General features: G+C 44.8%; 1 protein-coding gene across 1 annotated transcript in view; it reads left to right on the top strand.

Moving 5' to 3' along the window:
- Nucleotides 1-23,269, top strand: part of LOC139254645 (parathyroid hormone 2 receptor-like) — a 176,352-nt gene that overhangs the window by 85,897 nt on the left and 67,186 nt on the right. Inside the window, exons 7-9 of the mRNA XM_070873770.1 lie at nt 18,574-18,727; nt 19,877-19,937; nt 21,349-21,415. Of these exons, the coding sequence (XP_070729871.1) occupies nt 18,574-18,727; nt 19,877-19,937; nt 21,349-21,415 (282 nt within the window). The remainder of the gene's footprint in view (nt 1-18,573; nt 18,728-19,876; nt 19,938-21,348; nt 21,416-23,269) is intronic.

The raw sequence follows: 23,269 nt of genomic DNA, 5'->3' as shown, positions 1-23,269 counted from the left end.
GGTTGCATTATGGGCAGAACAGCTTTGCTCTGCAGTGCCCTGGAGAACCTCAGGACAGGACAGCGCAGGAAGTTTAAATCCTGCCTGCCCACCTGGTTAATGTTAGTCAAGGTGTGCAGGGGTCTCATGGGGCCGAGGGAAGAAGGAGCAGGCGACTCCTCCTAGAAACCTCCCGCCCTGCCCTGTTCATAGTTCTTTCCGTTCTCCTACCACTTTTCCAGCAACAGTCGTGGAAAGCCTTTAAGAAATAAAAGAACCACTGAGTAAGAGACTTGAGTGGGGAGCAGGACAGCTCAGAACCCTGCTCACTGCCCCACCCATCGAAGCCACTGTCCCTGGCACTTTCTCCACCAGTCATCATTAGCAGCATCATTGCAAAGAGAAGCAAGGCTGAAGTAGGTAAAGATAACAATAATTGGAAACTGACAATACACATTAGAGTGTAAGGACGCCAGGCCTGCAAACACGAAAGGATTGCACGGGTTGCAGGAGCTACCAAGTTGGGAACCAACCAGGGAGCTGGCCATCCTAGACTGGGTGATGTGTAATGAGAAAGGACTAATTATCAATCTTGGTGTGCGAGGTCCCTTGGGGAAGAGTGACCATAATATGGTAGAATTCTTTATTAGGACGGAGAGTGAAACAGTTAATTCAGAAACTATGGTCCTGAACTTAAGGAAAGGTAACTTCGATAGTTTGAGGCGTGAATTGGCTAGAAGAGACTGGCAAATGATCCTTAAAGGGTTGACGGTGGATAGGCAATGGCAAACATTTAAAGATCACATGGATGAACTTCAGCAATTGTACATCCCTGTCTGGAGTAAAAATAAAACGGGGAAGGTGGCTCAACCGTGGCTAACAAGGGAAATTAAGGACAGTATTAAATCCAAGGAAGAGGCATATAAATTGGCCAGAAAAAGCAGCAGACCTGAGGACTGGGAGAAATTTAGAATTCAGCAGAGGAGGACAAAGGGTTTAATTAGGAGGGGGAAAATAGAGTATGAGAAGAAGCTTGCCGGGAACATAAAAACTGACTGCAAAAGCTTCTATAGATATGTGAAGAGAAAAAGATTAGTTAAGACAAATGTAGGTCCCTTGCAGTCAGATTCAGGTCAATTTATAATGGGTAACAAAGAAATGGCAGACCAATTGAACAAATGCTTTGGTTCTGTCTTCACGAAGGAGGACACAAATAACCTTCTGGAAGTACTAGGGGACCAAGGATCTAATGAGAAGGAGGAACTGAAGGATATCCTTAATAGGCGGGAAATTGTGTTAAGGAAATTGATGGGATTGAAGGCCGATAAATCCCTGGAGCCTGTTAGTCTGCATCCCAGAGTACTTAAAAAAGTGGCCCTAGAAATACTGGATGCATTAGTGCATCCCAGAGTACTTAAGGGAGTAGCCGGAGAAACTTTCCAACAGTCTATCGAGTCTGGATCAGTTCCTATGGACTGGAGGGTAGCTAATGTAACACCACTTTTTAAAAAGGGAGGGAGAGAGAAAGCGGGTAATTATAGACCGGTTAGCCTGACATCAGTAGTGGGGAAAAAGTTGGAATCAATTATTAAGGATGGAATAGCCGCGCATTTGGAAAGCAGTGACAGGATCGGTCCAGGTCAGTATGGATCTTTGAAGGAGAAATCATGCTTGACAAATCTTCTGGAATTTTTTGAGGATGTAACTAGCAGAGTGGACAAGGGAGAACCAGTGGATGTGGTGTATTTGGACTTTCAAAAGGCTTTTGACAAGGTCCCACACAAGAGATTGGTTTGCAAAATCAAAGCACATGGTATTGGGGGTAATGTACTGACGTGGATAGAGAACTGGTTGGCAGACAGGAAGCAGAGAGTCGGGATAAACGGGTCCTTTTCAGAATGGCAGGCAGTGACTAGTGGAGTGCCGCAGGGCGCAGTGTTGGGACCGCAGCTCTTTACAATATACATCAATGATTTGGATGAAGGAATGGAGTGTAATATCTCCAAGTTTGCAAATGACACTAAACTGGGTGGCGGTGTGAGCTGTGAGGGGGATGTTAAGAGGCTGCAGGGTGACTTGGACAGATTAGGTGAGTGGGCAAATGCATGGCAGATGCAGTATAATGTGGATAAATGTGAGGTTATCCACTTTGGGGCAAAAACACAAAGACAGAATATTATCTGAATGGTGGCAGATTAGGAAAAGGGGAGGTGCAACGAGACCTGGGTGTCATGGTTCATCAGTCATTGAAAGTGGGCATACAGGTACAGCAGGTGGTGAAGAAGGCAAATGGTATGTTGGCCTTCATAGCTAGGGGGTTTGAGTATAGGAGCAGAGAGGTCTTACTGCAATTGTACAGTGAGGCCTCACCTGGAATATTGTGTTCAGTTTTGGTCTCCTAATCTGAGGAAGGATGTTCTTGCTATTGAGGGAGTGCAGCGAAGGTTCACCAGATTGATTCCCCGGATGGTTGGACTGACATATGAGGAGAGACTGGGCCTTTATACATTGTTTAGAAGCATGAAAGGGGATCTCATAGAAACATACAAGATTCTGACGGGACTGGACAGGTTAGATGCGGGTAGATTGTTCCCGATGTTGGGGAAGTCCAGAACCAGGGGACACAGTCTTAGGATAAGGGATAGGACATTTAGCACTGAAATGAGGAGAAACTGCTCAAATCAGAGAGTTGTAAACCTGTGGAATTCCCTGCCGCAGAGAGTTGTTGATGCCAGCTCATTGGATATATTCAAGAGGGAGTTAGATATGGCCCTTATGGCTAAGGGGATCAAGGAGTATGGAGAGAAAGCAGGAAACGGGTACTGAGGGAATGATCAGCCATGATCTTATCGAATGGTGGTGCAGGCTCGAAGGGCCGAATGGCCTACTCCTGCACCTATTTTCTATGTTTCTATGAGTCTAGATAGGGCATAAATGGAGATGGCAGAATCATCAACAGCTGTAGTGGGAAAGAGAAGAAACCAGAAAAAAGAAAAAAAGGGGTAGAGGTTATGGTTTGAAATATAACCTCTACCATTATTATTTTGTTTTCTGTAACCATTCTATGATTCTATGATTTTATAAGTGCTGCTATCTACAAGTATCGTCTAACTATCCATGAGGCAATAATTGAACAGTTTATAATAGAAAATGAGCAGATGTGGTTAGGAACTCCCTGCAACTGTTGGGGAAAGTATCTCGTTCAAAGCCTAGGCTATCAATATAGAGCTTGAAGGCAAAACTTTAATAAAGGCATCAAACGAAACAGAAGCCTATTCTAATTAATAAATTTAATATCGGCAACTCTCGATTATCCGTACACGGATCTAACGGAGAACCTGCTGCAACGGCACTGTGATTCTGTCCCGTGTACAGCTGCACACGACCATTAAACCCATCCCACCCAGTGTCGCGCTGACACACAGCATTATCACTACACACAGAGGAAGAGCTTTATTTTATAATAAAGTTTAATGCTGTCTTGACCTTAAAGGAATCCCTGTGGAGCAATCAACCTCTTAACGCCCCTGGGGGAAATTTCTCTGCGGGTCGCGAAGATACCCGCCGCCGGGACGCCCCTTAAAGGAGAGGCCTTTAGCGACCCAGGCCGCCATCTTTATTTGTCAGCTGACTCTTGAGTCGGTCCGACAACGCTGGCCCTCACATCGCCCAGCCACCATCATGCAGTCCGGCTTCAATGCCTGGCCGAGGATGTTAATGTCGGTGCATCTGTCCTCCCAGGGGATTTGTAGGATCTTGCGGAAACAACGTTGGCGGTATCTCTAGTGACTTGAGGTGTCTACTGTGCATGGTCCATGTCTCTGAGCCATACAGGAGGGCGGGTATTACTACAGCCCTGTAGAACATGAGCTTGGTGGCAGTTTGGAGGGTTTGGTTTTCAAACACACTTTTCCTCAGGTGGCCGAAGGCTGCACTGGCGCACTGGAGGCAGTGTTGAATCCCGTCGTCAATGCCAGCTCTGCTGGGCAGGCCACATTGTTCACATGCCTGACACAAGACACCCAAAGCAAGCGCTCCACTCGAAACTCCTTCATGGCAAATGAGCCAAAGGTGGGCAGAGGAAACTTTACAAGGACACCCTCAAAATCTCCCTGATAAAGTGCAACATCCCCACTGACACCTGGGAGTCCCTGGCCAGAGACCTAAGTGGAGGAAGTGCATCCAGGAGGGCGCTGAGCACCTCGAGTCTCATCGCCGAGAGCATGCAGAAATCAAGCGCAGGCAGCAGAAAGAGCATGTGGTAAACCAGTCGCACCCTCCCCTTCCCTCAACGACTGTCTGCCCCACCTGTGGCAGAATCTGTGGTTCTCGTATTGGACTGTTCAGCCACCGAAGTATTGTGTTCTTAACACAGATGAGGCTGCACACAGGGAGGTTAAAGTAACAGTGACCTCAGTCTTTAATAAGACACTCCAGAGTGAGGAACAGGCCTTAGGGGCCGGCTTATATACAGTGCCCCCAAGGGATGCTGGGATCTCTTGGGACTTCAGGGGATGAGCTCCCTGGTGGTGAAACATGGGAGTGTATGCTTTACGGATATACAACATTACTCCCCCGCACAAAGTCAAAGTGAAAACTATTTACAAGGTGAGGTGGTCGGGAGCCTTTCTTTCCCTGGTGGACCGCCTCGGTACAAATGTCTGTTCTGGTGCGTTGGCTGTGCCCTCGCTGGGCTGGCGTGTTGTTGGCCCTGCAGGACTGGTAGGTGAGCCTGGTCTTGCTGGGCTATTGGGTATGATGAGTTAGATTTCCTGGTCCGGCGTGGTATCGTTGATCCTTTGGGTGTGTGTTGTGGGCTCGAAAAAGGTGGTGTCTGCTGTGGGTTGTTCAGGGCAGTCTGTGAACCGCAGACTCGTTTGGTCCAGGTGCTTTCTGCAAATTTGTCCATTGTCTAGTTTGACTACAAACATCCTATTCCCTTCTTTAGCCATCACCGTGCCCGCAATCCACTTGGGACCATGTCCACAGTTTAGTACATATACAGGGTCATTCAGATCAATTTCCTGTGACACAGTGGCACAACCATCGTTTACATTTTGTTGCTGCCACCTGCTCTCTACCTGATCATGCAGGTTGGGGGGAACCAGCGAGAGTCTGGTTTTAAGTGTCCTTTTCATGAGTAGCTCAGCCGGGGGCACCCTTGTGAGCGAGTGGGGTCTCGTGCGGTAGCTGAGCAGTACTCGGGACAGGCGGGTTTGGAGTGAGCCTTCTGTGACTCGTTTAAGGCTCTGTTTGATTGTTTGTACTGCCTGCTCTGCCTGCCCATTGGAGGCTGGTTTAAACGGAGCCGAGGTGACATGTTTGATCCCATTGCGGATCATGAATTCTTTAAATTCGGCACTGATGAAACATGGCCCATTGTCACTGACCAGTATGTCAGGCAAACATGGCCATCAGGCTTTCAATGGTGGTGGTGGCGGCGCTTCCCGACATTATTTTACATTCAATCCATTTTGAAAAAGCATCCACCACCACCAGGACCATTTTACCAAGAAACGGGCCCGCATAGTCGACATGGACCCTCGACCATGGTCTGGAGGGCCAGGATCACAAACTTAGTGGTGCCTCTCTGGGCGCGTTGCTCAACTGAGCACACACGCTGTATTGCCGTACACAGGACTCTAAGTCAGAGTCGATACCGGGCCACCACACGTGGGATCTGGCTATCGCTTTCATCATTACCATACCCGGGTGTGTGCTGTGGAAATCCGAGATGAACGACTCCCTGCCCTTTTTTGGTAGCACTATGCGGTTACCCCACAACAGGCAGTCTGCCTGAATAGACAGCTCGTCCTTTCGCCGCTGGAACGGCTTGATTGGCTCTTGCATTTCAACGGGGATGCTGGCCCAGCTCCCATGCAGTACACAGTTTTTTTACTAGGGACAGCAGAGGATCTTGGCTGATCCAACTCCTAATCTGGTGGACCGTGACAGGTAATTTATCATTTTCAAACACTTCCATGACCATCAACAAGTCTGCGGGCTGCGCCACCATCAACCAGTTTGCAGGCTGCACCATTTCCACCCCCGTGGTGGGCAATGGTAGCCGACTGAGAGCATCCGCACAGTTCTCGATGCCTGGCCTGTGGCGGATGGTATAGTTATATGCTGATAGCGCGCGTGACCACCTTTGTATGCGGGCTGAGGCATTAGTATTTATCCCCTTGTTTTCAGCGAACAGGCATGTGAGGGGCTTGTGATCGGTTTCCAGCTCAAATTTGAGGCCAAACAGGTACTGATGCATTTTCTTTACCCTGAACACACACGCTAATGCCTCTTTCTCAATCATGCTGTTGGCCCACTCGGCCTTAAACAAGCTCCTGGAAACATAGGCGACAGGTTGCAACTTCCCCGCAACGTTAGCTTGTTGTAATACACACCCGACTCTGTACGACGACCACGTTAGATGCTAGCACAAGTTTTTTTACACGGGTTATACAATACAAGCAGCTTATTGGAGCATAAAATGTTTCTGGCTTTCTCAAAAGCAATTACTTGGTTTTATCCCCATACCCAGTTCACACCTTTAAGCAATAACACATGTAGGGGCTCTAAGAGGGTGCTTTACCCCGGAAGGAAGTTACCAAAATAGTTGGGGAGAACCAGGAACGACCGCAGCTCCGTGATGTTCTGTGGCCTGGGCGCGTTGCTGATAGCCTCTGTCTTGGCGTCTGTGGGCCGAATGCCATCCGCCACGATCTTTCTCCCCAAAAACTCCACTTCTGTTGCATGAAGACGCATTTCGACCTCTTCAGCCGCAGCCCTACGCAATCCAGTCGCTGGAGGACCTCCTCCTGGTTTTGTAGGTGCTCGACGGTGTCCCTACCCGTGACCAATATGTCGTCCTGAAAAACCACCATGCGTGCTACCGGCTTGAGTAGACTCTCCATGTTTCTCTGGAAGATCGCTGCAGCCGACCGAATTCCAAACGGGCATCTGTTGGAGATGAACAGTCCCTTGTGCATGTTGATACAAGTGAGGCTCTTCGATGACTCCTCCAGCTCCTGCGTCATGTAGACCGAAGTCAGGTCGAGCTTGGTGAACGTCTTGCCTCCTGCCAGCGTCGCAAACAGGTCTTCTGCTTTGGGCAGCGGGTATTGGTCCTGGAGCGAGAAACGATTAATAGTTACTTTATAATCACCGCAAATCCTGACCGTGCCATCATTTGAGTACTGGGACAATCGGGCTGGCCCGCTCGCTGAATTCCACTGGGGAAATGACGCCCTCGCATTGCAGCCTGTCCAGCTCGATTTCCACTCTCTCCCTCATCATGTGATGTACCGCTCGCGCCTTGTGGTGAATGGGTCGTGCCTCTGGGACCAAGTGGATCTGCACCTTCACCACAGAAAAGTTTCCAATGCCTGGCTCAAAAAGGGAAGGAAATTTGTTCAGAACCTGGGTACATGAGGCCTCATCGACATGTGATAGCGCTCGGATGTCATCCCAGTTCCAGTGGATTTTCCTTTCAACCAGTGTGGGGCCATCGCCCGGGACAATCCAGAGTGGCAGTTCATGCACCGTGCCCTCGTAGGTGGCCTTGACCATGGCGCTGCCCAGGACAGTGATAAGCTCTTTGCTGTACGTTCTCAGTTTCGTACGCGCCAGTGTCCAGTTCCATGGCTACAGGTAAGCCATTCAATTTTAAGTTTAGCATTATAGGTGGACATTTTGTCTCAAATTTTTGCACCCTGTGTACTTCAGCATCTGCCTCCTCTCTCTGAGGCTCGAAATTGCTTTGATCCACCATGGACCGATCTTCCTCTGCCACGTGGTGGTTAGCAGGTTTTGCAGAGCTTGCAGCTCGTTTGCAAGCTCATTGGAGGTGCCCCATTTTTCCACAGCTCTTGCAAACATACCCTTTGAAGCGGCATGAATAGGCTGAATGGAAGCTTCCACAACGCCAACAAGGTGTGAATTCTCTTGCATTCATCCTTTGTTGGGAACTCTCTGAGTCATCTGGGTCACCTGAGGCCTGCTGGCTGTTGCAGAGTCGTGGTTTCTGCCCTGTACATTTCTGCTCGCAAACACAGTTCCAGTTAATTTATGAACATTGCTATCACTTGCGTGCTGAGAGATTTGTTTGGTGTTATCACTGGTGGACATAAACACCTGTGCTATCGCAATGGCTTTACTGAGGGTCGGTGTCTCTACAGTCAAAAGTTTTCATAGGATGGTCTCATGGCCAATACCCAGTACAAAAAAGTCTCTGAGCATTTGCTCCAGATAGCCATCAAACTCACAATGTCCTGCAAGTCGCCTTAGCTTGGCGACGTAGCTCGCCATTTCCTGACCTTCAGATCGCTGGCACGTGTAGAACCGATACCTCGCCATCAGCACACTCTCCCTCGGGTTGAGATGCTCCCAAACCAGTGTACACGGCTCCTCATATGACTTACCTGTGGGTTTCACTGGAGCCATAAGATTCTTCATGAGGCTGGAGGTCGGTGCCCCGCAGACCTGGAGGAGGACCGCTCTCCTTTTTGCAGTGCTTCCTTCTCCGTCCAGCTCGTTGGCTACAAAGTACTGGTCTAGCCATTCGACATAGGCTTCCCAGTCCTCACCCTCCAAGAACTTCTCCAAGATGCCCACAGTTTGCTGCATCTTTGCTTTGGATTCGTATTCTTGTCGCCAGTTATTGTGTTCCTAACACAAATGAGGCTGCACACAGGGAGGTTAAAGTAACAGTGACCTCAGTCTTTAATAAGACACTCCAGAGTGAGGAACAGGTCTTAATGGCCGACTTATATACAGTGCCCCCAAGGGATTCCGGGGTCTCTTGGGACTTCAGGGATTGAGCTCCCTGATGACGGAACATGGGACTGTATGCTTTACAGATTTGCAACACGAAGAACTCATGTTAAGAGTGGAAGCAAGTCCTCCTCGATCCCGAGGGACTGCCTATGATGACTCCCTTTTGGGTGCAGGGCTGCTGGCCCGGTTGATCGCGATCCTGGTGGCCTAGTGGCAGCCACCAAAGGGCATGCAGAGTGCATAGTGGTCCTCCTCTTTAAAGAGAGCAGTGAGGCGATGTAGTGCATTAGCGCTGGCCTGCTCTGCACAGCACTGAACTCAGTGCCACACTACTGCCCCGGAAACGCCCCTCAAAGGAAGCAGGGGTCTGGTTCCTTTGAGGAACGTACAGCCCAATTCCGTGTCAGGGCTGGGACTTCCGGGCTGGCTGCAGGAAGTCCCGGCCCCAAAAGGTTACCACCCCGAATCAGGGCGAAGGGCAATTTCTAGCCCTTGATATATTACCGACAGATATAGCAGCCTCAATATTCCTGGCGGGCGTCTGTGGTGCTGGGACCTCCACCTAATGATCTTCTTTGGGCCTGATGCTATCCAAAATCCTAGGGACAGGAGCATCAGCAGAAAGAAGCTCGGCCTACACACCCTGTGGGCTGAATTTTGAAAACGCACTTTGCCACGCCACATGAGGGGCCATTCTGACCATGAAAGGGAATTTAAAAATAAATAAACAATACTTCTTATAGTTGCCCCCTCTCCCTCCCTCCCATCCAGAGATCAATTGCTACAAGGAACTTGACTTCTAAACAATTAGAAACATAGAAACATAGAAAATAGGTGCAGGAGTAGGCCATTCAGCCCTTCGAGCCTGCACCGCCATTCAATGAGTTCATGGCTGAACATGCAACTTCAGTACCCCATTCCTGCTTTCTCGCCATACCCCTTGATCCCCCTAGTAGTAAGGACTACATCTAACTCCCTTTTGAATATATTTAGTGAATTGGCCTCAACTACTTTCTGTGGTAGAGAATTGCACAGGTTCACCACTCTCTGAGTGAAGAAGTTTCTCCTCATCTCGGTCCTAAATGGCTTACCCCTTAACCTTAGACTGTGACCCCTGGTTCTGGACTTCCCCAACATTGGGAACATTCTTCCTGCATCTAACCTGTCTAAACCCGTCAGAATTTTAAACGTTTCTATGAGGTCCCCTCTCATTCTTCTGAACTCCAGTGAATACAAGCCCAGTTGATCCAGTCTTTCTTGATAGGTCAGTCCCACCATTCCAGGAATCAGCCTGGTGAATCTTCGCTGCACACCCTCAATAGCAAGAATGTCCTTCCTCAAGTTAGGAGACCAAAACTGTACACAATACTCCAAGTGTGGCCTCACCAAGGCCCGGTACAACTGTAGCAACACCTCCCTGCCCCTGTACTCAAATCCCCTCGCTATGAAGGCCAACATGCCATTTGCTTTCTTAACCGCCTGCTGTACCTGCATGCCAACCTTCAATGACTGATGTACCATGACACCCAGGTCTCGTTGCACCTCCCCTTTTCCTAATCTGTCACCATTCAGATAATAGTCTGTCTTTCTGTTTTTACCACCAAAGTGGATAACCTCACATTTATCCACATTATACTTCATCTGCCATGCATTTGCCCACTCACCTAACCTGTCCCACAAGTCACTCTGCAGCCTCATAGCATGCTCCTCGCAGTTCACACTGCCACCCAACTTAGTGTCATCTGCAAATTTGGAGATACTACATTTAATCCCCTCGTCTAAATCATTAATGTACAATGTAAACAGCTGGGGCCCCAGCACAGAACCTTGCGGTACCCCACTAGTCACTGCCTGCCATTCTGAAAAGTACCCGTTTACTCCTACTCTTTGCTTCCTGTCTGCCAACATTTTTCAATCCACATCAGCACACTACCCCCAATCCCATGTGCTTTAACTTTGCACATTAATCTCTTGTGTGGGACCTTGTCGAAAGCCTTCTGAAAGTCCAAATATACCACATCAACTGGTTCTCCCTTGTTCACTTTACTGGAAACATCCTCAAAAAATTCCAGAAGGTTTGTCAAGCATGATTTCCCTTTCACAAATCCATGCTGACTTGGACCTATCATGTCACCATTTTCCAAATGCACTGCTATGACATCCTTAATAATTGATTCCATCATTTTACTCACTACTGAGGTCAGGCTGACCGGTCTATAATTCCCTGTTTTCTCTCTCCCTCCTTTTTTAAAAAGTGGGGTTACATTGGCTACCCTCCACTCCATAGGAACTGATCCAGAGTCAATGGAATGTTGGAAAATGACTGTCAATGCATCCACTATTTCCAAGGCCACCTCCTTAAGTACTCTGGGATGCAGTCCATCAGGCCCTGGGGATTTATCGGCCTTCAATCCCATCAATTTCCCCAACACAATTTCCTGACTAATAAAGATTTCCCTCAGTTCCTCCTCCTTAGTAAACCCTCTGACCCCTTTTATATCCGGAAGGTTGTTGGTGTCCTCCTTAGTGAATACCGAACCAAAGTACTTGTTCAATTGGTCTGCCATTTCTTTGTTCCCCGTTATGACTTCCCCTGATTCTGACTACAGGGGACCTACGTTTGTCTTTACTAACCTTTTTCTCTTTACATACCTATAGAAACTTTTGCAATCTGCCTTAATGTTTCCTGCAAGCTTCTTCTCGTACTCCATTTTCCCTGCCCTAATCAAACCCTTTATCCTCCTCTGCTGAGTTCTAAATTTCTCCCAGTCCCCGGGTTCGCTGCTATTTCTGGCCAATTTGTATGCCACTTCCTTGGCTTTAATACTATCCCTGATTTCCCTTGATAGCCACGGTTGAGCCACCTTCCCTTTTTTATTTTTACACCAGACAGGAACGTACAATTGTTGTAGTTCATCCATGCGGTCTCTAAATGTCTGCCATTGCCCATCCCACAGTCAACCCCTTAAGTATCATTCGCCAATCTATCCTAGCCAATTCATGCCTCATACCTTCAAAGTTACCCTTCTTTAAGTTCTGGACCATGGCCTCCCTCTATCTATCAGGACTCAGTCCAGGCATGCAGGTTTGCACAAAAGCATACTGTGGATGCTGGAAATTTGAAATAAAAATCAAAAAAATGCTGGAAACACTTAGCCTGACCTGCTAAATATTTCCAGCATTATCTGTTTTTTATGCCGACTTACAGTTAAGCAGGGGAATTGATGCAGAACTGGTGTGATGCAGAATTGCTGACATTCGCCTCCCAGTCTCGCTTCTTCTGGTTTTATCGCAACAGAAGGGGCAATTTCTGTTGGAAACTTTGGAAAATGCAAAGAAAGGATTCCATCCCAAAATAGCCCCCGCCTCCCCACCCGAAATCCACCTAGATTTTATGAATAATACGCTGGAAAATTAGAGTAATTTTGAGGTTAGCTATCAAAATGTATACACAGGGTAAACAAGGCTCTGAAACTTGTGCCAATGAGATAAAATAGACATAAAACAGTTAAATGTATTTTAATGCGTGGAATACAACTGGTGATTCACGTATTCCATTTCAATCACTGCAATACAGCCGGCAGATATAATACAGATCAGATCACATAACATCATACAAGTGAAGTACTATCATTTCTTCATCATAGCTACTCATCAGCAAAATCATTAACATTCTAAAGTTTTATATAATCCATTACCCCAGTAATTAAGCTCTTTCAGAAAGAAATAAAATCAAACGTATCAAAAGATCAGTACATGTTGTAATAGTACAGAACAAGCAAAGCTCTGGCTGCCAATTTATCACTTGGCATTATCTTTATGCTCTAATACTGGAAGGGCAATTAAGATTACTGCACTTTCTGAGAAAAACAACATCTGTGCACGACTTAGAATCATTGGGCTCAATTTTGCCCAAGCCTGTTTTCTGGTATATTGCCAGAGTTATGCTTGTTTTTCTAGGCCAGAAATGCGGCAGAAATATTTTGCCAAAGTTTCCCCGAAGTATAATTCAAATTTGGCGCCGCGCAACGTATCCAGTCACCTCGGTGGATGGAGCCTGCTGTCTGCGCCAAAAAAACAATAACGCACCGTCTGCGCACGTGTGGAAAAAAAGTGGCGTTTTTTATGTTATTTCAATGGACGCGCATACGCAGTACAGCTCCGGGTTGGCAATCGACCATTTTTAAAGAGCCAGTTGTGTGTGTGACAACGTTGAGTGCTGTGTGAGAGCATTGGAAAAATCAGAGCCCAGCACTCTACGGGCTCTGATGTTCCTCGTGCAATGACGTCAAATCAATTGTCTCCTACGTAGCACCATGATGCAGAAGGCTCGCACAAGGTATCAGTGCAGTAGCCTTCCGATTGCCACCTCCCCCCCACCCCCCACCCCCTGGGGCTTGTTTTCCAGCCGAGCCCCGAGCGGCTGTGTCCGGGCGCAGGGCCGATTCTGACGGCCGACGCTACGACTCCCCTCCAGCCCTGCTTGAAGACGTTCGGTGGTGGCGTGTGAGTAAATAAAAATGAAAACTTCAGAAATCCAAGAAACTTCCATGTACTCTATTGAAAGATAAAAAAAGTTGAACTTTATTATGGATATTTAAAGTGTTCTTGACTCCCTCCAAAAAACTTTGATGAAAAACAATGGCGTTTTTCAACGCTGATTTCTCAATGTGCGCTGCTGATTTCTCAATGTCCTTCTGTTAACTCATCAGAAGGTTTTTCGGGAGTGGCCAGATACGCCGACCTAGGATTAAAACATTTTGGGTAAACTGCGAAAAATGATGAAAACTGGCGCAGACATGAGGGAACGTCCCCTATGAAGTCAAAAAACCTAACCTCGAAAAATCGTAACTAAAGCAGTTCTGCCGGCGCAGATTCCAGGGGAAAATTTGAATTAAATAATTACACCAGAAAAAACGACGCACCAAAAAAATGGTGCAAATGACCTGGAAAAATCGAGCCCTATTTAAGTCCCTTCAATAAAAGTGGAAGGGAAGTACTTTTTGTTCAAAGCACTACCCCATTTTATATTTTAAACATATGTACTTATCACAGTCATCTGCATGTTGCCTCTTGGCGACATCACCCGGAAACACAGTGTCAGTTTTCACATGTACACTGATGACACCCAGCTCTGCCTCACCTCCACTTCTGTCAACCCCTCCATGGTCTCTAAATTGTCAGACTGCTTGTCCGACAATCCAGTTCTGGATGAGCAGAAATGTTCTCTAATTGAATATTGGGAAGACCGAAGGCATTGTTTTCGGTCCCCGCCACAAACTCCATTCCCTTGACACTGACTCCATCCCTCTCTCCAACTCCTATCTGAGGCTGAACCAGACTGTTCACATTTGACCCTGAAATGAGCTTTCGACCACATAGACACAGCATAACTAAAACCGTCTATTTCTACCTCCATAACCTCGCCCATCTCTGCCTTGCCTCAGTTCATCCGCTACTGAAGCTCTCATCTATGCCTTTGTTACTTCGAGACTTGACGATTGCAATGCACTCCTGAATGGCCTCCCACAATCTACCTTACGTAAACTACAGGTGATCCAAAACTCTACTGCCCGTGTCCTAACTCCTACCGTTCCCGCTTACTCATTATCCCAGTGCTCGCTGAGCTAAATTGGCTTCCAGTTAAACAGCGCCTCGATTTCAAAATTCTCATCCTTATTTTCAAATCCTTCAATGGCCTCACCCCTCCCTATCTCTGTAATCTCCTCCAGCCCCACAACCCACCGAGATGCCTGTGCTCCTCTAATTCTGCCCTCCTGAGCATTCCTTATTGTAATCGCTCAACCATTGGTGGCCGTGTCTTCTGTTGTCTAGGTCCCAAGCTCTGGAACTCCCTGCCTAAACCTCTCCACCTCTCGACCTCTTTCCTCCTTCAAGACGCTCCTTAAAACATACCCTCTTTGACCAAGCTTTTGTTCATCTGTGCTAATTTCTACTTATGCGGCTCAGTGTCAAATTTATATCGCATAATACTCTTGTGAAATGCCTTGGGACGTTTCACTACGTTAAAGACGCTGTATAAATGCAAGTTGTTGTTGTTGTTGTGACAGGTATTTCATTGCATATAGGAGAGCCGGCAGGCTTGGCCATCCTCCCTGCAAGACTGCTCCTTGATAATAATAATAATAACTTTTAGTGATGTTACTGTAATATCACTGACAGAACTGCTATATGCATCCCAGAGTGGCTCCACTGAAAGCAACAGAGGATGTGACTTTGGACTTGATGGTGAGCTGACCCTGCGCTGAGCAACCCTGGAAAACGATGTTATTGGTTGAGTATGCACTTCCATCGAGCCAGTCACATCGTCTTCCAGCATCCTGTGGGTCTTAGGCCAGTCCGAAAGCACAACTGCGCTGCTTCCACTGGAGCCTGTTTGAGATATGTGGGGCAGCTCCTCATTGAGCTTGGTTTTCCAGTTACAAGGGAACATTACAAGATAGTGTTATGGAAAATGCTGCTAAAAAACTGCAAATAATGTTCTGATATGTGTCCATTTAATTCCATGCTTTGATCCACTCTTTTTCCTGCCTTGTCGTGCTAAACTGAATATTAAAACCTGGAAGGAGTAGTGAAAGGTATAAACCCAGATGGCTAAACAGTACATTTTATACATTATATAATGACATATTTACAATCAGATCTCAGACTCAGCGTAATTGCAAGGTGATCATTACTTCACAAATTATTCTGGTTTCATACACAGTTTATCAGTTCAGAAGATTACCTTAATTGCTGTAAAATTTACCGTGTAGTTTGAAGCCATCTGCTTTTTTAATGTACATACATTAAAATCTGTGGATCTTACTATAGTAATAAATAAGATAAACTACTGAATTTCTGGTGAGATTTTCTCACTGTAATGTGGAGTTTACAGAACAGGAGAATTAATACTATCTCACACACATTAATATTGGACCAAAAATCGTGGTCTCTACGGGCGTGTACGATGTGCGCATGCACCTGTAGAGGCGGTGCAAATACCGCTTTTCCACGCGGGATGTGCATGTGCCAGAAGCCGGCACTTCCGAATTGTCAAAATGTCTTTCGACAGTTCCAATGCATTCCCAGGAGAAGGGCCTTCGCAGGTGGAAATTTGAGCTATTTGCCCAACTCTTGCCCAATGAATGTCCTTCAACTCTTATGTCTGGTAAAAGCAGGCATAAGGTCTGATTTTACCAGCATAAGAGTTTTAAAAGATAGAAAAATAAAATGTTATCAATAATGTTTATATTAAAAACCCTGTCCATTAAGGTAAGTTTGTTTTTACCCCTATTAAATCATATCAAAAAACTTCAAAAGTTATTTTTTTGTCTAAAACATTGAATTAATGTGAAATATTTTTCTTATTTATTTAAAATGTTTGTGTGTTTTTGGGGGTATCCCCATTCATAGAAATAGTGATCTCCAAACAACCGGAGATCAGCATTCCTGTGAATAGGGATACGCCATTTTAATTGGTTGATCTGGCCCACGTGATCCCAGGCTGCACATACGCTCCTGGAATACGTGAGCACATACGCTGGACTGCGAATGGAGGCCTTGGACTGCAGGTCTATGTTCCTCCAGGACCACGAGGTACTTTCGTAAAAAAAAATTTGGGCCAGTGGCATCTGCCCACAGGAAGCCTCTGACTGAAATTTCTGAGCCAGTGTAAAATGCAAAGTTGTTGATCTCCCATGGTATTGTGCATGGACATGAATTGGGGGGGGGGGGGGGCGGAAGGAACTGTCTCACTCTTCCAGTAATTATCCCTTTACTTGTCTTTCATTTTCTAATTCTTCATGCCTGCCTCTGTCTTTGTTTATCTTCCATTCTTTCTGTTTCTCTTCATCTCTCTGTCACACTGTTACATATTTTTGTTGTCTTTTCTGTATATCTCTTAATTTGTTTCAGAATCTCTCTTTTTCTTTGTTCGCTGTGATTATTTGCACGAACACCTTTGTAGGCTTCTGTGCATGCGTGCTGTATACCAGAGCCATGCATGTGCAGTACCCAGTTCCAGCCTGCACCATGGGCCACGCCTTTCTCAGCCCTGGGCAGAGAAGATCAGGGAATCTGTTTGGTGGCTGGGGGAGGAAGGGGAAAATCGAGGATTGCAAGGGGAGAAACCTTTGTTTCCTTTCTTCCATACTTCACTATGGGTATCAGTCTGGCTCAGTTAGAAGCACCTTTGCCTCAAAGTCAGAAGGTTGTAGGTCCAAGCCTTAACTAGTATGTAGCACAAAAGGTAGCCTGATGCTTCAGTGTAGTATTGAAGAAGTTTTGTATTGTCAGAGATGCCATCTTTGGATGAAATATTAAACCAAGTCACTCTGCTGTTATACATGAAGAAAAGCAATGAGTTCTCTTGATGGCTTGGCTGACATTCCTCCTTCAACCAACAATTAAGAACAGTTTAACCTGGCCCTTATTTTGTTTGCAGGACCTCTCTGTGTCAGTATTTGCTATTTGTAAGCCCACCTCTCTTCCACTCTTTCGTATTAATGAAAAACTCCCCTACAGATCAGTAAAATAATTTTTTTTAAATCAATTTTTGGGATTTGGGCATCGTTAGCAAGGCCAGCATTTATTGCACATCTCTAGTTGCCCTTGAGAAGGTAGTGGTGGGCCTTCTTGAACCACTGCAGTCCATGTGGTGAAGGTACACAGTAGGGAGTTCCAGGACTTTGACCCAGTGACGATGAAGGAACGGCGATATATGTCCAAGTTGGGATGGTGTGTGACTTGGAGGGGAACTTGGAGGTGATGGTGCTCCCATGCACCTGCTACCCTTGTCCTTCCAGGTGATGGAGATGATGCTTATCATGTAAAACATGAAGAATGAGCTTCCAGAGAGTCTATTGCTTTTTTTCCCATTCTTTATTAAAATTCTGGTGTCTATTTTGGTTTAATGATCGATCATGTTTCCTACCTATATAGTGAATGGAACTAATTTTCAGTTGACTAGAACATACAGTTAGTTTGTAAGCTGCACAGTTACCTTAACAGGTAGTTGTTAAATGAACTACTCACTAATTCTTTGCTTGCGGGTGTGGGATTCCTTTGATGTGTAATCTTTTGAAAGGTTTGACGTTAAGGCACATGCAAAATGCAAGGCTATCCAGTAAGTATACAGATACCATTTCTTATCACTCAAAATTATTAAGGGTATAATAGAGTAGTGATTATGTTTCTGGACTAAGAATCCAGAAAATGTGAGTTCAAATCGCATCATGGCAGTTACAGAATTTGAATTCAGTTTAAACAAAATTAGAAAATCAAAAGCTGGGATCAGTAAAAGTGACCATGAAGTTATTGGATTGGTTCACTAATGTCCCTTAGAAAAGGAACCCTACCATCCTCACCTGATCTGCCCTATATGTGGCTCCAGTCCCATACCAATGTGGTTGACTCTGAATTGCCCACTGAAGTGACCTACCTTAGTTGTATCAATTTGCTACAAAGAATATCACACAGACTGCAGTGGTTCAAGAAGACAGCTCACCACCATCTCCTCAAGGCAATAAGAGATAGGCAATAAATGCCGGCCTTGCCAGTCACATCCCGAGAATGAATTAAAAAAAAATTGATTATGGACTGTAATTTCCTCAAAGCCAATCCCACTCCACTGTCCGAACTTCACCAGAAAGTAGAGCAGAATTAATGCTAACCTCTTCTCTATGCTCCTGTTGTCAGGTTGCATAAGGACTTAGTAAATATTTACTTAGATTTAAAACCAAGTGCACAAGCCTTGCTGTGTAATATGAATCCAGTGAGGTAAATGTTATCACTAATCTTGTCTATGTTTATACGTAACAGGTAGGATGCAAGATTGCCGTCACGTTGTTTCTCTATTTCTTGGCTACAAACTATTACTGGATCCTAGTGGAAGGTCTTTATTTGCACTGTCTTATACTGATGACTTTCCTGTCTGACAGAAAATATCTGTGGAGTTTTACCTTCATTGGATGGGGTAAGGCACTAAAATCTTTAAAAAAATAAAATCCATCCAAAAGCAATGAACTAGGCTGCAGGTGATGAAGATATTATCATGCAATGTATCATCCCTCTGATTTCTCATCTCTTCCTTTGAGGAAGCACCAGATTCCCACTTGGCACAGCTGAGATAGGTACCTCACCACAGAGTGCAGATACACAGCATTGTGGAGCATGTCAGCACTCTAATTGTGATGGATAATAGTTGAAAGGCATGATTTTTCCTTTCTTAGAAGGAAATACATTTTTAGGTTCTGTTACAAATATTAATTTCTCATCAAGACCACGAATATACAAGATACCAATAAATCAAATATTGAATACAAGAGAAACCAAAGAGAGTGATTAGAATGTGGAATCTACTACCACATGGGGAGTGGTTGAGGTGAGATGAAGTAAAATGGGAGGAGGCTCGTGTGGAGCAGAAACACCAGCATAGACCTGTTGGCTGAGTGGCCTGTTTCTGTGCTGTAAATTCTATGTAATATCTGGTTGAGGGAAGGGGAAATAAATCTATTTTCCCCAACATTCTAATGTTTGAATATGTCCAATGTTAAACAAGAGGTAAGTATGATGAATGTCCCAGACTGACCTTCCTGACGGTCTCACCTGTTTTTGGGAGAGTAAGGCAAGGTGCATACATTTCATTTCTCCGGGGTTCTACTTAGGAGATTTGTCCGAGTTGCTTAGCAGACTCGTAGGGGGAGGCAGCAATGAAGAGGATTATAAAGCAGATTTCAATAACAATCCAGAGAGACTGTGATCAGCACACTAGCTTATCCCAAACTAAAATCAAGACATCAAATCCAAATGTTCATCCATAATCTATGTGGTGATAGCTTTTACAAATAATGTGGCCATGAAATTCTGATGTATTTGACTGCGAAAAGTTTTGAAAGAAAAATGTGTGAGTTCTATATTTTGTAGAATTAGCAGCTTTTGGTCAAATCTCTCAAAGTATCTTTAATTTACCAACATGATAATACATACAGTAATAGCAAGCTTAATAACAGGGCCATGTTTCAATAAAACACAGAGTGAATGATACACTGTATGCCTTGAAAAATCATGAGTAAAATAGTCAAATGTCCTCCAATATAAACAAGCTGAGCTATTTCCATTCCAGGAGTTCCAGCAGTCTTTGTTGTGGCTTGGGCCATTGTGAGAGCAATGTTGGCTGATGAAAGGTGAGAGAACTTTTTTTTTCTTCAGATTACTATTTAAAAAGCTTTTGTTAAAATAGTATATTTCAGTAAAAAATTGGCACAGTTCCATATTCTGCTCCTCTTGGTTATTAATGCCTGGAGAAAATCTGGTGTCAGCATTACTGCGTTTCACCACTAGGGATGATATTACCATTTCCTGCACTTGTAATTTATGAAACTCAATACTGGCCATAAAATTCCACATTATTCATGATACTCGACTTCAAAATATTGTCCCGTGGTTTAGGTCAATTTCAAACTTTCACTAGCATAGTTCATTAGTAGGATTCCCACCTGCCTCTGTTTTATGTATATTAAAAAAGCACAAATTAATCGCCAATTAAAATGATCAACTTGCAAATGTGAGTATTTTGAAAAACCTGCTGGGGATGTCAAAAACCATATAGCAGCTCTATTTATGAATAACCTAGAGAAGCAGATTATATTCTTTTAATAAAGCAGAGCAACCCTTTAAAATATAAGTTCAGTGAGATCCTAATTAGCCTGCTACTGTTAACATTTAAGAGGGAACTGCTTGTGTTGTTTCTCATTAACAACCCTTCATTGAAAATATTTAAACTGAAGTTTCAAATTAAAGGGATGACTTTTTTCTGCTGGATTTTCACGAGAGGACATTTGCATTTTTATACACTTCTAAATGCTATCCACTCAGTAAATGCAAACAAACGGCATTATCCCAATGACATACCTCATAAGGGGTGAACTTTTCAATGTGAAATACTCCTCATCTATGCTGATACTCCTTCCACCTGATAGTGCTGAAAAATGACAATATGAAGCCTGTGAAATCTGCCAGATTGTGTCTCGTTGCCATCGGCTGTAATCAGTTAGAAGCATGCCAGCAGCAGCAACATGGAGAATCTAGCAGACCATCATCCAGAGCACTGGGCAGATAGCAATAGGAAACACAGTGAGCCAGAGAAAAGTGCACTTGTACTCTGATGGATGTCAATCTGTATTGTAGGAAAAAGGAACTTGTGCAAGTGCAGACTCTAATTTGCCCAGTATATGTGCAGGTAAATTATCTGGGGGAGGGGGCAGGGAGGAAGAGATTGTTTGTAGAAATTGTGTATGTTGGCATGGAAGGAGGAGAAAGATGGCTGAGGACCATGTGGTTGGATATGAGGGCAAGTGGATGCCTTATTGCTCTGATGTTCCTTATTGTTCTGTTGCCTCAGATGCCTCAATCCAATACTTGTTATTCTCTCTAGTTGAACTACAAATACGGCTCTGGTGAGTGAGAGACGAGTAAATGTCGATTGCTGCACCATGAAGAAAGCCAGACAGTTATCAGAAAATGAGACTAATAATAAGAAACCAAGGATTAAAGATTTGGTTGTATTAATATAATTTTTTTCTTTCTGCGGCAAAGATGCTGGGATCTAAACGTGGGCAGCTTTAATTGGATTTATCAAACGCCGATTCTCATGGCTATTGTGGTAAGTGTACACTTTGACGATTTCCTGTTTCGACAGTTCAGAGGAATGGTAGAGAAAATTTTCGAAGGTAAAATTGCTAAATATTGAAATTTTGCAAAAGCAGCCAAATAGATTTATTTTAAAGTTTTGCATGAGAATAATTCAAAGCTACTCTATCATTATGACTATGATGGGATCACAGCCATTCTTCAGACTGTATTCTCACTGGGTACATGCACTGGGGCTAGCTGGATCAGCTTTATAGAATCATAAAATCATAGAAATTTACAGCACGGAAGGAGGCTATTTCAGCCCATCATGTCCTCACTGGCCGACAAAGAGTTATCCAGCCTAATCCTACTTTCCAGCACTAGGTCTGTAACCCTGTAGGTTACAGCACTTCAAGGGCACAGTCAAGTATTTTTTAAATGTGGTGAAGGTTTCTGCCTCTTCCATCCTTTCAAGCAGAGTTCCAAACCCTCACCACCCTCTGGTTGATGAAATTTCCCCTCAAATCCCCTCAAATCCTCCTACCAATTACATTAAATCTATACCCCCTGGTTGTTGAACCCTGTGCTAAGGGAAATAGGTCCTTCCTATCCACTCTATCTAGGCCCCTCATAATTTTATACATCTCAAAAAGGTCTCCACTCATCCTCATGTTCCAAAGAAAACAAAACCAGCCTATCCAATCTTTCCTCATAGCTAAAATTCTCCAGTCCAGGCAACATCCTCGTAAATCTCTTCTGCACTCTCTCTAGTGCAATCACAATTTTCCTGTAATGTGGCGACTAGACCTACACGTAGTACTCTAACTGCGGCCTAACTAGTGTTTTATAAGAGCATAAGAAATAAGAGCAAGAGTAGGCGATTTGGCCCCTCAAGCCTGCTCCACCGTTCAATAAGATCATGGCTGATCTGATCATGGATTCAGCTCCACTTTCCTGCCCGCTCCCCATAACCTTTGACTCCCTTATCACTCAAAAATCTATCGATCTCCGCCTTAAATATATTCATTGACCCAGCCTCCACAGCTCTCTGGGGCAGAGAATTCCATAGATTTACAACTCTCTGAGAGAAGAAATTTCTCAGCTCAGTTTTAAATGGGCGGCCCCTTATTCTAACACTATGTCCCCTGGTTTTAGTTTCCCCAATGAATGGAAATATGTTCTCTGCATGCACCTTGTCGAGCCCCCTCATTATCTTATGTTTCAATAAGATCACCTCTCATTCTTCTGAACTCCAATGTGTATATGCCCAACCTACTCAACCTATTCTCATAAGTCAACCCCCTCATCTCTGGAATCAACCTAGTGAACCTTCTCTGAACAGCCTCCAATGCAAGTATATCTTTCCTTAAATACAGAGACCAAAACTGTACGCCGTACTCCAGGTGTGGCCTTACCAATACCTTGTACAGTTGTAGCAGGACTTCTCTGCTTTTACACTCTATCCCCCTTGAAATAAAGGCCAACATTCCATTTGTCTCCCTGATTACTTGCTGTATCTGCATACTAACATTTTGTGTTTCATGCACAAGGACCCCCAGGTCTCTTTGTACTGCAGCACTTTGCAATTTTTCTCCATTTAAATTATAATTTGCTTTTCTATTATTTCTGCCAAAGTGGATAACCTCACATTTTCCCTCATTATACTCCATCTGCCAAATTTTTGCCTACTCACTTAGCCTGTCTATATCCCTTTGCAGATTTTGTGTGTCCTCCTCACAATTTGCTTTCCCACCCATCTTTGTATCATCAGCAAACTTGGCTTCATTACACTCGGTCCCTTCATCCAAGTCATTAATATAGATTGTAAATAGTTGAGGACACAGCATCGATCCCTGTGGCACCCCACTAGTCACTGTTTGCCAAC

The sequence above is a fragment of the Pristiophorus japonicus genome, chromosome 3, assembly GCF_044704955.1.
Source record: "Pristiophorus japonicus isolate sPriJap1 chromosome 3, sPriJap1.hap1, whole genome shotgun sequence".
In the NCBI taxonomy this organism is placed as follows: Eukaryota; Metazoa; Chordata; class Chondrichthyes; family Pristiophoridae; genus Pristiophorus; species Pristiophorus japonicus.
This window is presented reverse-complemented; position numbering and strand designations above follow the sequence as displayed.